The 16572-nt window shown below is 39.9% G+C and overlaps 1 protein-coding gene across 1 annotated transcript; it reads left to right on the plus strand.

Annotated features, from left to right (window-relative positions):
• Positions 1-1548: 1548 nt before the first annotated feature.
• sh3d21 (SH3 domain containing 21) lies at positions 1549-13597 on the plus strand. The gene is made up of 16 exons (XM_056381756.1): positions 1549-1722; positions 2333-2490; positions 2586-2643; positions 3630-3739; positions 4095-4185; positions 4274-4335; positions 4420-4459; positions 4931-5025; positions 5358-5459; positions 5840-5891; positions 8367-8417; positions 8522-8639; positions 9605-9773; positions 10776-10972; positions 12721-12784; positions 12927-13597. Exons 1-16 carry the CDS (start codon positions 1719-1721, stop codon positions 12975-12977), a joined length of 1422 nt encoding a protein of 473 aa, XP_056237731.1. The 5' UTR covers positions 1549-1718; the 3' UTR covers positions 12978-13597.
• The last annotated feature ends 2975 nt before the right edge of the window (positions 13598-16572 follow it).

Consider the following 16572-nt stretch of genomic DNA (forward strand, 5'->3'; position numbering starts at 1 on the left):
AAGTGGAGGTAAACCTATTTACCTATTTAGGGTTACAGCTGATTTCTGTTGCGCTGTCCAACTTGGACAAAAAGGAAAAGTCAAGACCCTGTATGACCATGAATTTAAACACGGACCCCTGGGGGCCGCTGGTTCCTTCATCGTGCACATAAAGAAGTGCAGCAGCTGCACAGCAAGTAACTACATATCTAGATTTTTGGATGACACTGCCATCCTGTGTTTAAGCGCCAATAATTCACAAATTCACAAATCTGGAGATCCTAAAACATCATTGGTAAGTCTGAAGAGTGTTTACTCACCATATTACAACTTAGGTTGACTCATGTACACACAATAATAAGAAGTGTCAAATGTCTGCATGGAGCGACATTTCATGTGTGAGATTAGGGCATTCTGCAAAAATCACACAGTGCAGCTTCTCCTTTATCATTCTTTTATAAGACGCCATGTAAATCATGAGCATCAAACTGAGACATTTCTGGATTCAAAAGTAAGGACTTCACATAAAATTTGTTCCCTGTCCATCAAGACTTCAAGTAGCCAGTTTCCAATTGTGTAATGAAATTTTTTCTTTTCAGAAGATATGATGGAGTGGCATTCTTCTTCTGTATCATACCATTTTATTGTACATAATTTGTACATTTTAGCGTAGTTGACTTATTCTAAAATCGGCAGTTTGTATTAATACATAATTTCATAGATTCTTTAAAATCTCAAACACAAAAATTGTTCTTTTTTAAAACAAGACACTGAATGTCGTCCAGGACAAAACCTTATAGGACAAAAATGGTCAATGTCCCAGGCTTCTTCACACTATTGACGACTTAACTGACATGACCTATTTGTCAACAGAGGAGATGAGGAAGTGCTTGAGTGGAGCTGGTCCTCTTATCTGATGACCAAAATAATGTATTGTAACTTGAGCAAAGGGGAGGACAGAGAGACGCTTAGCTACTACAACCACAACTTTTATATAACAATTAAGCATATTTTATTGGAAAATAAATTCATAAATTAAAAAACACATGGTAAAGAAAAGTAGCAAAGTATATTTTATTGGGAAAAAAAACGTATTTATGTTTGTGAAATTCAGTCTTACTTATCTCACTTCTGCTTTCTATAAATGGCCAACCACTTTGCCTTAACAGGCGCACAACAACACAGACAGACACTCAAACACACTCCTCCCAACAAACCCACATGAGGTATTGAAATTGAATTTATTTGTAATCTGCAGCTATTTTATCCCATAGTGACAACATATAGCTGAGAGAGTGCAAAAGATGGAATAAAGTCTAATTGTTCTGCTTGTGAATGCTGACCTTTGTGTTGTAACATTTCTTTTTGCTGCAGATGAACTATATTGTCATGCTCCACTGCAAGCGCCACTTATTATGAGCTTTGTTCTTTTACTTCAAACCTGTCTTACCTGTTCCTCTTTCTCCTCCTTCTCTCTCTCTCACTCTCTCTCTCTCTCTCTCTGCTCTACTGTATGACCCATCCTACTCCTTGATGTTGACTCGTCATGACTAGCCTCAGGAAAAGTTGCTCAATGTTAATGTTTGACAAGTAGGAAGAAGGGCCTTGGCTAGCATATCTATCGGTCTTAGACAACACAACCACACTCTTTCAGTTCTCCTTCTAACTCAAGAGTTTGTTTGCTGCTTTGTGAAGGAATTACATATTCAAATCAGAGGGAGAACGAAAAGAAAGACACAATGGGTGAGTCAGTGTTATGGCTTTTTCTATACGTTTAGAAGTAGAATTTCTACACGTTTTCGTCTCTCCGCTTCATAGTTTCCTGGTAAAACACAAAGAAAACAGCTATGTATTGATACAATTAAGTTGATCTGTGTGTGTTTAAAATGCTGTTGATTTGATCAAATATTTTAATTTGAAATGCAAATAACACTAAAGCAGTGGCACGACTGAATAGCTTTACATAGACTGAATATATGCATTTCTGTTTGCTGAAAATGAGGGTAAACGTATTATTTGGATGTGTCCAGAGATCTTATTAAGTCAGTGAGTGCTGGAAAACCCACCAACTTTTCTGCAAGTTATTGGTTTTCACTTCTGTAAAGTTCTCTTAATGTCACAGGAAAATACTGACACGGAAAATATGGTTTTCCATGTGTGAGGAAAGATTTCTGACAAAAGAAAACTGTACGGTTTATCTGTAACAATCCACATTCACTCGCAGCCTGTATCCTTGGCAAGAGCTTCTAGAGCTTTTGAAATGTCAGGACACATCAACTTGTGAGGCAAGTATACACCAGCCTTTGTGCAAAGAATCTAATTTTCTGCCCCATTTACGGCTCCGCCGCTGTAGAGGTGCTGGTGCTGACCGACTTCGAGGGCACCATGGCAGACGAGATCACAATGAGGGCGGGGGATGTGATCAAGAATGTCGCCAAGGTCGGAGAGGAGGGGTGGCTGGAGGGCGAGCTGAGAGGAAAGAAAGGCATCTTCCCTGCCAACTTTGTCAAGGTTTGTTGGCACACGGCACTGTTCTGTAACTGTAGTGTGTGTTCGTGTTTACCCGCATGTGTTACAATATGCCTTTTTCTGTGTTCTCTTTACAGGAGGTGCCAGTCTATTTGATGGGTGACAGCAAGAGGGAACCACGAAGCATCAGAAAAAGTACAACGCTAAGTCTAAATTCTCACACACTTTGACCAGAAAGCAGAGAAGGGTTTCAATTTTAAAGACTATATATTCCTTTTGGAATTACTTTGTTTTGATTGATTGATTGATTCAATCTATCAATCAATCAATCAATCAATCAATCAATCAATCAATCCTTTACGTGATCCGACTCTTGCACTTCTATAATTTAAAAACCAATCGAATTATCACACTAATCCTTTTTTTCAAACAATATGATCCAACATTTCAAAATAAAACAACTTACTCTTAAAAAAAAACAAATAAACAAAAACAAAAATGTAATGTTTACGATGGATAGAACTTTTATATCATTTTGTTGGGAGATGGTAGCAATTACTTCAGATGTGTGACATCTCCATTCGGAATGATACTCCTAAACTATTAAATCTGTTTAAACTTGACTCTGAACAAGATCCAGAGTTAGCTGCCTTCTGGCATCATTATATCAGTTCCAGTCAATTAGAGGTGATTTTATTACATTTAAAGTACTGCAAGTCTGCACGTATTGCAATATTTATAATCCCCTTATTTCAGCATGAATAACCGCGGCTCAAATAAAACCATGAAAATATTTGACTATGCTATTCAAATCAGGTGGGTTTATCTGCTAAAACCTCTATAGTCTAAAATCACACGTGTTAAATATTGTGGTCAGTGTGGCGCGTGCACTCAGCAAGACAGTACAGAAGGCAAGCTGACTGTAAATAGGTTTACCACATCCTCACTACACAAAGCTTAATTATAGCGTATGAAGAGGGAGCACATAAAGACAAACACAGAACCTTTTAGGGATCAGACACAAGAGAAAGATGAATGAGCACCATAGTCTTACCACCATCCTGCAGACTTAACTACTCTGCCTTTTATCAAGCCAAACACTAATTTCTCCATCTGCATTACCAGTAGATTATACACTTAACACACATCTGTCGATGTGGCTGATGATTCTGTGTTTTCAGCAAAGAGGATGAAACAGACGAGGAAATGCGAGGTAGTGTTCGCCTACAGCCGCATGAATGAGGATGAGCTGGAGCTGGTTGTTGGCGAGACTATTGAGATCATCAGAGAGGTAAAGTTCCTTCGAATCCCTGCTCAAACATTCACATTTGAGCTCCAATAACCAAACAGCGACTCTGCACGCTCTGCAAAGGAGTCGCAGTAGTCTACTGGTGAGAAGCCCGAAGCACCTACAACCTTCATTCATTGCTTCAGTGTTACGTTCGCTTTGTATTTGGCCGCCAGGCTGACAAAGAGTCTCAGACGAATGACAGCTTTATGGAGAAACATCTTACTAGTTCAAACAATCAGAGATCTGACTGTAATCTTTATGTTTAGGGAATGATAAGTAATGATCTGTTAATCTCTTTTCTCTCACATGCTTTCTTGCTATATGTTGTCTCTCCTTGATACAATCTATACAACAGATTGAAGATGGATGGTGGATGGGGGTAAAAAATGGCAAAGTGGGAGCATTTCCTTCAAATTTTGTCAAAGAAATCTTTGTTTCCCCTAAAGGTTGGTGAAGCCAAACCTATGTATATGTTTTTTTTATTTTACACATATAAAGCTGCTGAACTCATTATTGTTTATACTCTTTTTACAGACATCAAGCACAACGAGGGCAGGGCAAGACCCAAACTCACAGACGCAGTGTTCAGTAAGGAGGTACGTAGCGCTGAAATAACTTCCCTGAAACACTTATTTTTCCATTTTCCTTCTACTTAAATTTTGTTTTTGTCCCCCATTAAGATATCTCAGAGAGCGAGTGTGAGGAACAAAGGAAAAAACTGTGAGTTCACATTTTTTTCTTAAGTCAAAATTACAATAAATAATAAATACAGTTAAAGTTAGGTAAAGTAAAGTGAAAACATGAACTTAAACACTAAAGGGGTTATCCTCGTTTTTGACACTGTTTCTAATTTTAAACAGCATTTTTAAAAGCAACCGGACAGGTTTATTTTTACCCTGACATACCCTCAGCGTTACAAGTGGTAATACCTGTACTTTTAACCTGAATGGTTTATGGGTGTGGTCAAGAATAAATACTTCCAGTAAGCTTGCTTGATTAATCACTAGTCTTACAACAGAGTGGAATATCAGTGAGGGATCAGCGGTTTACTTTGACTTAGTAAGTGAAGGTTGCGTACAAGGCTGATAAGATTCTTCATTGTTGTTGAAAGCTTTTATTCCAATCACATGTGTATGACAATGCTTCTTTAAGGTTCCTCATCAGGTTATCTCTTATATTGTGTGTCCTCAGTGAAGGAGTGCTGCCAGGTCATGTTTGACTACAAGGCCAAAGCAGAAGATGAGTTGGAACTGAAACAAGGAGACGTTGTTGTGGTACTGAGAAAGGTTCGAGCACATTTTATTGTTTTTATCTTGCATGATGTGTTTTCCTGATGATGTCATACTATTGACAAACTCAAAAAACTCCTCCGGGTGCAATTTCTTTTCTCACGAACTAGCTACTGGTAGGTCGTATCATTTAACCTGCCAAACCAGTTGTCTCGCTCTCAAGGAAATCATGTGTGCACAAGATGACACGCATGTTTAAATGACACAAATCAAAATCATAAAGTATTATAAAAGAAGACCAATTCAGTTTTTTTGCTTGACCGTGTGGTAACCTCACGTCCCAAAGGACAGCGCCGTGTTTTGAGCTTCTTTTTAATCTCCATCTGAAGGAAACAGAAGATGAAGGCTGGTGGGAGGGAGAGCTGAACGGGCGCTGTGGCTTCTTTCCGGATAACTTTGTCATGGTGATACCGACAGTGGACAGTCTGCAAGTGAGTGGACCTGACACACTATCTCAAAACACAGTGTATCCCCCTTGGACAGGACCTTTCATATCGTCAAGAGGTGGACCGTCATGAATCCATGGACATGTTTCACTGTAACTAACAGTGGCTATACTTCTTTATTATTTTTGAAATGTCCTTAAACTGCAAACTAATGTGTGTTTATTTTCAGCTGGCTGGTGTTTGTGTTTCTTTTTGTGTGACTTTGGTCTGCAGCCAGTTCACGGTGACTCAGGCTCGTCTTTAACATCCTCTCTTACTCACTGAAAATTCCCTCAGTGGAAAGACTGTGTAGTATAGGAGGTGTCTTTAATGCACACAGGGACATACTAGCAAGCCTGTTGAGTTTTCCGTTTCTCCTCCTCTAGTCTGGGACCACAAGCCAACCGCCTGCACGCAACATCAACAACAAACTCTCAGGTAAGAGAACAGCATTGACCGAGCGCAGCGGCACAGGAACAGATGCGAGGCTGAGCTTCGTGTTTTTAGAGGTTCTTCTCTGACTCATATGATTTCTGGCTGCAGTGGTGTTTGGCCTGGCAGTCTGCTCACAGTCTGGATAGTGATGGCCTGTTGTTTTAGCAGATGGAGAACTTGGCAGCATTACGGGTTGGGCACTTTTTTGGCATGAGGTTAAAAAAAAAAAAAAAAAAAAAAAAGCAGCCAAAACGGTCCCCTGGAGCAACTTCAAGCCATAACAGTATTGCTTTTACATATTAATTCACTACATTGGTTAATTATACTTTCATTTTTTTTCTTCCAATTTTCTCCTCTGTTTACCAACCAACACACAGTTTGAAAAAAAAAAAAAAAAAAAAAACTATTGCAGGATTCACAGTCCTCATCAGAAGAGTTGAGAGCTAATTCTACGCAATGTTTGTTCATCACTACATGTGAGAAAAGACTATTTTCACTAAATGTGCAGATGGTCACAAGAGTTATATTAACATGTTAACATCACTGACACTGTGATCTTGTCCTTCTAGATCTGTCTAAATGCACCTTACAATAATTACCTGTGATGTAGTGTAATCAGATATCTTGACTGAAAGTATTCACAGAGGCGCCATGCAAAGGTGGTCAGACAGGTGTTGTCTGCCCTGCAGCACATATTAAATAAACTCACTGTCGCTCAGCTGCTGCCTCTCAAAGTTTTCTCCTCACTGAAAAATTCAACATTCAAAAAGACAAGGATGTTTTTATTCAAACCAAGATTTGAACATTATTGCCCTATTTTCATATTTTAAGATTTGGTACACTGATACATTGTAACAGTGGAATGCAACATTAGTAATTTAAAAATCATTAAAACAAAAAAATGTATCCTTATTATTGTGCATTAATACTCAGATCCAGTACAGGGCAAACATTATCAATGTGAGATTATTTTTCATTTTATTTATTTTTTTTAAGTTTGGTGACTTAAAAAAAAGAGTGAATGTGCATTAACAGCATTTGAAACAAGATGTAGATATGGAGTCTGCAAGCTGCACAGAGCAGGATGTGGCTTACAGTCAGGTTTCAGCTGAGGAATGCTGTCGGCGTTGCAAGTTGCAAAAATTTAGCATACAGAACAAAAAATGTCTCTTTATACTTATACAACTATTGGTTGGAAAGTCAAAATGCATATTCATCAAAAGATTTGTGGAGGTGAACACTGCTGTACGGAGTGCTCTGCCACTCAAACACGTCACCTGAACTGGCTCAAAATCAGCACCATCTCACATTTTGTGTTGCCGCCACATTACATTCATTACAGCATTTTTTTCCACACAGTATCACTCACAAGAATTCTTACAGGAAGTCTCAGACTATAGTGAAATGGGGGATGGTTAGACTGGTCATGTGACACAGTTCAAGAGTCTTGGAGGAAACAAGGGGGTGGAGGTGGGGATGTGGGGGTGGGGGTGAGGGGACGGGGGGGGGGGGGGGGGGGAACTGTCACAGAGATTTTTCACAACCAGCACAAGAAGAAGCACTTGAGCTACTACTGCTGTGTGGATGGTTTGCTTAAGAGGGAATGTTACGCAATGCTTTGAACAGTCAAGGTAGGCTTCCTGTGTTCTTATTCGGTCAGTTATGGGTCTCTGAGCCTGAGCCCTACAAGCTTTAAGCAAAGTGTTGTGCTCATTTTCTTGAGGGTGATGCATTAGAGCAGTTTTACTTATATTATATTCACGTTTGTATTTATTTATCAGGGCTGTAACCAGGTTCCTCAACCTTATCTGTTCTCAAGCACTTGACTTGCATGGCAAACAGGAATCACATTACCTTCATTTGACTGAGGCTTCCTAATTTAAGCATCTGTTCTCCCAGTCTCCAAGGTGAACTCTCTCATGGGCTGTATTATTGTGAGTGTCTGTCCCTGATGAACCTGTTGAGACCCTCGGGAACAGTTACTACAGTAGTATTGGATGCAGCTGCAGCGATGTGCACATAATTTCTTTCCCATGCAACTGCTCTTAAACAACATTACAATTTATGGCCATTCGCTTTTTTTTCTCCACCAAATTTAAACCATACGGCTTTCTGGCATATATGAATGCAAATCTCTCTTACTAATAAAATAAGCCAGTGGTTTTTTTTACTGGCAGTGTTCTAGTTCTTCTAAGTCATGTCAAGGAAAACAATCATACATTAATACAAGTGGTGCTGTCAAAGTAAGCAGAACTGACAGAGGGTATCACTACTTATCACAGGAAAATCACCTGCTGCAGGTGTGAAAGCTAGCTTAGTTTAGCAACAACCTGCTCTGTATTCATACTGTTACACACAAATGTCCTGCAGATTGAAGGGACCTTGAAAATGGTTGCTTTAGGAAACATTTTCCAAAGCACTCAAAGTGACAATATTGGTCTGACAAAATCAATTTTCATTCACTGCTGTTTTTTTCAGTGAAGACAGAAGCATCAGCGATGGAGAAAGGTGGTCCAGCAAAGACAAAAGGTATGAATACTACTGACTCCCATGGTAAACATAACTTTATTGGGACATTTTCCCATCTAAAAATAAATAACGTTGTGGAGTAATGTGATGACTTTGCTTTACAGATGACAAACCAGAGGCTCAGGACCTGAGAACCAATCCTCCAACCAAAGTCAAGCTGCCGTCCATCCACAAGCCCAGTCCGCCTCCGGTCAAAGACAAACCTAACAAGTTTTTACCCAAGTGAGTTCTGCCAAACGGGCCTGATGTTCTCTTGCACTACTTATCTCCATGCATCACCACTTAAGACTTACTGGGTAATATGTCCACTGACTCACGGACGTGAATAGTGATTCATTTGCAACCTTTCTAAAGCGAAAGAGCCTTTGGGGGAAATGTCAGGAACACTTTCTCCTCTTTGGTCTAGCACCGGGAGCGGAGCCTTTAGATGTTAAAGGGTTTGGTTGCCGCCACCAGTTGCCATGGTGTCTTAATAGAAGAATGCCAGGATGCCCGACCTTTACTAGCTCAGTGGAAACTCTGGGATGAGTCAGATTGGGCCTAAACAGACGAGAGCAGCCCATTTCCTGTTTCCTGAGCAAAACACACACACAAACATGCACACACACACACACACACACACACACACACACACACACACAAAGCTAAGAAAACAAAAACGGCCCTTTCTTGAGGGGGCTGCTAATGGAGAACAACTTTTTCTGAAAACTGTTTCCAAGTAAATACTGTAAGTTTGGAAGGGATAATTTTCCAGCTTTTCTTTTAAGAATCCGTCATCATGTTATATAAACTCACTCACATTCAGGCTGATTATTTAAAAGCCTCACATCAGATCAAACCAGTATGTAAAGGGTATCGAGTTGTGACTCTGGAGACCTGCCATCATTTTATATGTGCTGTAAAAGTGAAACATATGCCAGAACAAAAATAGACATACGGAGAGACTTCAAGACTCCAGCTGCCATGATCTGCACCTGCACCCATCAGAGTTTACGAGACCGGAAACTTCACTCAAAGTTTTTTTTTTGTTCCTTGAGAATATGAACTACAGTCCGTGCAACACAGTTGACTTTCATTAAAGATGTCAGAAGATCATGATTTACACCCCTCATGTGCCCCACTTTTCATTTCATTCAGTCAAAGGTTGACGTACGTTCAAACTCAGAAAAATCTGCTCTCATTTTCAGTAAAACCAACGGTGATGTGGCTCCTCTCTCATCAAAACCACCTGAGGAGAAGGAAACCGACCAGTTCGATGGAGTGGATGTGCAGACTGAAAAGCTGATCCACCCTACAGCAAACAGAGCCAAACCCCCTCAGAGGAGACCACCGTCAGGCCTGGTCACGACAGCACAAGTATGTCCAGTTTAGTGACAGCCAAATATTGATGTATTATCAGTTTGCAACAACTTTAGCCTGAAGCACGGACAACACAGAAGGAAGGAGTTACATAATAAATGCCTGACTTTGGCAACAAACACACCCCACTAAACCACCTGGCTACTGACTACTATTTCTGTAGATGACCTTTGCAACTTGAGATTATCACCGCAACAATGAGGCTTCCCTATACTTTATCTTGTGCATTTGTCCAGTAAAATCACATTACATTTTTGTCGTACAATGGGTCAGGATAGGTTTCTTTGAAATACATATCTTAGTTATTACGTGGTATACTGTTTTAATTTCCCCCATTTTCTCATGGCAGGGTATTTCTAGATTTAACAGAAAATGTTTTCCATGGGTGGTACATATTTTATAGGCTTTACACATTCCACTGACTCACCCATGCTCTAAGGTCCAGCAGTCACAAGAGAAGTTATTGTAACAGAGGAAGAGATAAGAATTCCTGCACTTGCACCCTCAATAGATCAGAATGCAACGCAGCCATGTGGCATGTTTGAACCAGAGAAAAGAACCTAGTTATAGCCACACCCAAAGTTTTCATGGGCTGTCTACCTTCCCCCTTTACACGGAGGGCAACAAGTTTAGGCCTGATCCCCAGGCTATCAAAAGTCATCCTGAGAAATAAAGGAATTTATTCCCTAAAGTATCCTTTTATGATTTGTGTTTGACTGCTCAAAAGAAAGCAGACAGACTGGCATAGCTAGGAATGTGGAGTTCTTACAGCAGGTTCTGAGGAAGGATTATTAGCAAAGACGATCATTAAATTTGTGGCTGATTCTCTTCCACAGAGCGCCACTGACAACACAGAACCGGAATCATTGCCAAAAAAGTTCTTACTAGAGAAGTCACCTTGCTTACAAAAAAAATATTCTAAAAATAAATATTTTGCATGAAGCCAGTGAAGTTCATTGGTCTGTACAATGTCATTCAAAGCAACCTTATTCATTGCAGGGTACAGAAAATCTGCTGCCGTCACCAGCAAAGCCTGAGCACCGCCCCAAGACACCGCCTCCTGTTCGACCAATGCCGCCCAAAGTGGCTGTGGATGGTAGACCTGTGACCACTAAAGAAGAGCTAACTGTGGAAAGCCTACAGGCCGAGATCAAAGAGCTGAGGATGACTCTGGATCTGCTACAGACACGACATGAGTGAGTAACATTCATCCATAACATGGCCATGTTTAAAACCTAAGAGACTGGGAGGTGTTTACGAGAAAAATAAAGCTGCTGTACTTTAATATTAAATATAAAAACTGTCATGTTGAATCACAGAGAGGGACTTCAAAACATTAAAAAGTGTTTCTTATCTTCTCTAAGACGCCTAATCTTTTCCCAGTTGAATTTCTGATGTTTGTAGACACTTAAACGCACACAGGAAGTGATTTATCAAAACCTAAGAGAGAAGTACAAACTGTGTACTTAACATGAGTGCTCCATCCAGCAATAAAACTGGACTCAACCATTTTAGATCTTTGGCATATCTCGTCTCTTTGATTGCGTTGATATGAAACATCACAGAGCCCCGGTTGGGAAGCACGAGCCAAGCTGTGTGGAATTGTAGACACATGGTTTCCTGCCAACTGGAGCCCTCAACATGTGATTTTAACCAGAGTAGATTTTAAAATGAATCTACAGGGTCATGTTTTTTGAAAAAGCATATTTCCATTTTTGATTAGAAACACTTTATGTACAAATATACAACAGCTTAAAAAACCCTATACACCAGCAGTCCATCCACACAGTTGTTTTACTTTGTGTTGCCGGAAAACCCTTCTTTCAGGACTGTGTAGTTGCTTCCCTGTTGGTTTTGTTGCACCTGTTTATGTCACAACTTTTCCCTGTAATCATTGTTATTGGTCATGTCATCCCCATGTACCACCCTCATGTTTTGAAAAGGCATCCCCTCAAGGTTTTCCTCTTTGCTAGAGTCACACAAACTTTTTCTTCCAGGTTAATGCATTTTTTTCTACTAAACTTTATTCAACAATGACACGTACAATATGTACTGTATTCTGTGCAAGTTCACGTTATATTCTGATCGACTGGTTTGTAATAGGATAATAGGAATGTGTGTGATTATTTGTCGTCGCTGGTTGGCGCCAGAAGTACTGATCAGTTAAACTAATCATAAATATTCAATTAATGTACAACGCCAGTTAACTGTTGCGTCTAAGATGTACACAGATAACAAATCATAAAAAAAGCGGTGTTTGGCAGTATTTTGATGTAAACAATGAAAACAACGTTGTATCCAGGCTGTGTCAGAATAACATGGCATATAACCACTCAGCTGGTGCAATGCGCAACCACATTCAGCACGGGCTGTGTGGACACTTTAGATTTGTCGACTAGTCTAAGTGTAACTATATATAAATAAATAATATAAATAAATAAATAATATCTGTCGACTGGGAAATTATTGGTTAGGAAAATCCCTAGTTTGTAGAGGTTTTTGAGGTGGGTCATAGCAGCAGCCACACTGTGAGAACGTAGTGCTAAATTTCTGTCACTGTCTGAATCTCGCCTCAGGCCTTTGGTTCACAAATCGGCTGTCGGTGGAGTTGTCTCTCACTTCGATTTAGCACCACCATTTTGCATTGATGACCACAGATTTTACCAAATTTCTCTCACCACTGTCAACTTACGTCGCAGACAGACAAAATCACACAGTTTAAAGGGCTTTTAGATATATAGTTATGTGTTAATTAAATCAATTATATCTCAGTTTTATATCAGTGTATTAGTTAGAAAATAATTACAATGTGGTGTTCACTCTCACTGCAAAAACTAAATGACTTTATTCATGTGACTCCACTGGCAGTGTACAGTGCAGCTGACCTATTTCGACATAATCATGTCTACCATCTCTACTTTTTGTCTCCGTCTCTTTTGATCAGGCAAGACATGCAGGAAGTGAAAGAAGAACTGAGGAAGCAGAGAGACAAACAACTGGCACTGCAGGTAGGTGAAGCGTGTGTTGGGTTTTGCATGCATTCAGTCTTTCTGCCTGCGCTGCACATTGCCAAATACAGAATACAGAAGCTGTCGTTCCGTAGATCATGACTGAGGTAATAATTGATTAAAAAATATCTTTCCCATACAGGAAGAAGTAAACAGTTTGAGGATGAAGCAAAAATCCCAACACGCACAGTGACTGGGCTGGCTGTCTGACAGTGTGCCACGCATGGCCCTCGGACTGCAAATTTAAACAAGTTGAACATTTTTCTGACGTGGAGTGGAGAGGGAGAAGACAAGCGAGCTCTCCCACTGCAGACACACAAACGAGGGCGACATTAGGAAGCAAAGTTGGACATATCAAGCCACTCCTGCACTGGACTGAACAAACTTGATCCTCCAAAAGACTTTTAAATGATACACTGTTAAACTTTTAAACATATTTGAATGCTGGAAACAAATACTGGTCCTAAGTGGGTTACGCTTGATGGTAAATTTATGTTTTGCATTGTTCTATTTCAACTGTTTATTACTTGTCATAGGTTTTACTGTACTTTTAACATAACGCCTCAGCAGAATATGTAATATATGCAGCTGTAAATAGGAGGAAATACTGTGATGTATTTTGCAAAGAACTAAAAAGATCATTTGAAGTCATCCAAAGGAGCACTGTTATCTGAATGTGGGGACCTGAAATTCTACTGTTAAAACATGGACTGACATGCAGGTGAAATTATACATCAGAATGTAATGCTGCATTAATCCACTTGGGGGCACTGTGTGTCCATTCTTCTACATAAAGAGAAGTGCCAAACTTGTCAGTGAAAGCTGGATTAATGGAAGTAAACTGGTGCTACTGATCTCACAAAAAAAAAAGGAAAAAAAAAAAAAGTATTTCACCCAGAAGAGTAAACGTGAAAAGATTTAAACTTTGAGCAAATAACTCATGTTAATGGACACTGTTTTTACAAGAGGAAATCTTTAAAAAATGCTGTCGAAGCACTACAGGATTTATATAAAGTTTGTGGTCAACTGCATTTTTGCAGCTAAGTAGAAAAGGCATCTCATGTCACTGAGAAAAACTGACTCACTCTGAAAACTCTTTCACTAGTGACTCATCACAGTGGGAAGATTTAATAAGAAATTCTTTGCAGCCATCATAGAGAAACTTATTTAACTTGACCATATTTGGATCCTGCCATCTTCAGAATGAGGCATATAAATCTGGTTCTGGCTCCAAATTGTGGTGGTAGTAGTGGTGGTGTGTTCCTTGTCTAAGTCTACTAGTGTTGCCCACTGCAGAGCACATCTGGACGACATCTGGAGCTCATCAGGGACAGGGTGCTTCTGAAACTGCCATGGGAACATACTATTTTTAAAAACTGTGTTGAATAATGGTGATCGAGGGCACATTCCCTCTTGGACAAGGGGTGAGATAAATGAGTGTAAACATACAAAGGGTCAGATGATATTGCAGAAATTTCAGAATTTTTGGAAGACTTGAAAAATGAATGCTCTTTCTGTAAAGCCCTGCAAATACGAGTGGAAATTTCACTTCTTTGACTAAGGGACCTCTAAAAGATCTCAGTGATGACGGGTGCTGGTTACACTACAGGCACTCTTATAAATCATAATACACCACTTGTGTGAATATTTGACTCACTTGTAAGAAACATACTGCTGTAGGTCTCCAGCAACAACAAGCAGTGTACAGTGCACCGTAACATTGGAGAAATCTAAGACGAGTGAAATGGAACTGAAGTGTTGAAAAGTGAAGCATTTTGGAGCTCAGAGGTCACAAAAAAAAATCCCTTGGAGTTAAAATTAGAAATTGTGAAAGAGGAGCTGAGAAAGAACAGTTTGCCTGTGTCAGAGAAAAGGTCTGGACCGATTCACAAACAAATCACATGCATGACCTCATGGGAAATGGTAATAAATCTGCCACATATTAAAAAGATAACTTTAACATGGAGCCATTTACTGAGAGGAATCATACTTATTATAGCCAAAGGACTGCTGTTTGCTGCATTTTATACTCCAAAAAACATTCAAATTTGACCATTGTAATAAAATGAAAGTAATTTAACTAGCAGTGGTTAAGTAGCATGGACGTAGCTATACATGTCATTGTCTATAAAAAGGATCTTTTCTGTAATCAGCCTAAGAGCCATAAATGACAGCCTTACATCTTGTATTCTGTTCGTGTTTGTCGACATCTTTCCCACGCCGTGTTATGGTTCAGACTTATGGGTTTCCCTAACTGGATTCCCCTCTTAGTCATGTTCACTTAATTTTTATTGATGTATTGTTTCATAAATGCATGTTGCTTCTAATTACACGTGCGTCTTGATTACATCCTGCGAAATGAAAGGGACACTATTCAAAAATATTCAGTCGTGGGTCTAGTAAAACATATCTTGGGTCCTAGGATTTTGAGGTAAAAGCCAGTCACAAGAGGTTTATACAAATATAATTACACAGCTACTTCAAAGAGTCCACACCATCAACGCCTCTGATTTCTGAAAGCCTGTGACCACATGTGAGGCTTTTCCAAGACCTCAATAGAAGAAGATTTCAGTGTGGGCTCCATTTGAAAACAGAGTGGGCCCCAAGGCAAACCTGAACCCTGTCCGCTCTTCCAGCACAGTGTGTACTTTGAGGAAGACTCTAGCAGTAGTTCTTGGCCTGCTGTCCTCTCCAGCCAAGACGTTCATCCATGCAACACCAGCCTCCCAGCACAAGGATGTAGCACTCAAGTTTCTGGCCCCAGGTTGGCCAACAGAAAGAATGTGGACACGTGCCATACCCTAATGAGTATTTAGTGTATTTTCCCTTTTGTATAGCTTTATTGACATGCCAAGAATTCATACTTTCATAACTTGTAAATCACCAAACCACTGAAGATTGACTTGCGATAATGTCCAGTATAAACATTCGCCCAGTGCGGGCAATTCATCAATGTTCTGTAAGTCTGTATTGGCAGCCAAACAATATGTCAGTCGGCCAACTCACGTGGAAAAGATTTATTATGTGAATACAGAGTTGATATTTGCCATCTACGCCCTGACCTCGTCACTCCCCACGAGCGTGTGCCAAAGTCAGAACAGCAGCGTTTTGGGAGTGACAATAATACACTCCTCCCCCAAAACCACATTAGACACAGTGCATGGCACCAGCTATTATGGAATCTACTTTGTGTGGGCTAGCCACCACAGACAATGAAGGGAGCAAACTATTTAGTGAGCATCTTCTTTCCGTGGTACAGGGAAGTAATTACATTAATGAGCCGTTACCTCTCTGAAGCCAGTGTACAATATTACCCTACTGGAGACACATGGCAGTACAGTGAGCCATCAGGAAAACAAACCAGACACAAAGGATGTCACAAAAACAATTCTGTCCAACGCACATAATACTCAAGTGTGAGAAACCAAAAGCATGAACGCATCAAATTGCACATGCAAAACAACCAAAAGAAAAATGAGCTCAATCACTGCAGGAAAGCCATTCACAATTAACACCAATCCCAATCCTGCACACACTGTAAATTCAGCAGAATAAGAGCAGAAATTAGCAGCCAGCATTAAATCAACAGTATAGGAACAGAAATGACCAACATGCACATAATGTATTAACAGTAGAAGAGAAATTTCAGCCAGCACACAAATATCAGCAGCGTAGAGCACAAATACGAACAGAAATGAGCAGCCAGCATCAATATCAACATAGCAGGGGCAGAAAAGCAGCCATGGTAAACATAGTAAATTCAGCGAGCAGATATCAGCAGTACAAGA

The sequence above is a fragment of the Seriola aureovittata genome, chromosome 7 (assembly GCF_021018895.1).
Source record: "Seriola aureovittata isolate HTS-2021-v1 ecotype China chromosome 7, ASM2101889v1, whole genome shotgun sequence".
NCBI classification, from domain to species: Eukaryota; Metazoa; Chordata; class Actinopteri; order Carangiformes; family Carangidae; genus Seriola; species Seriola aureovittata.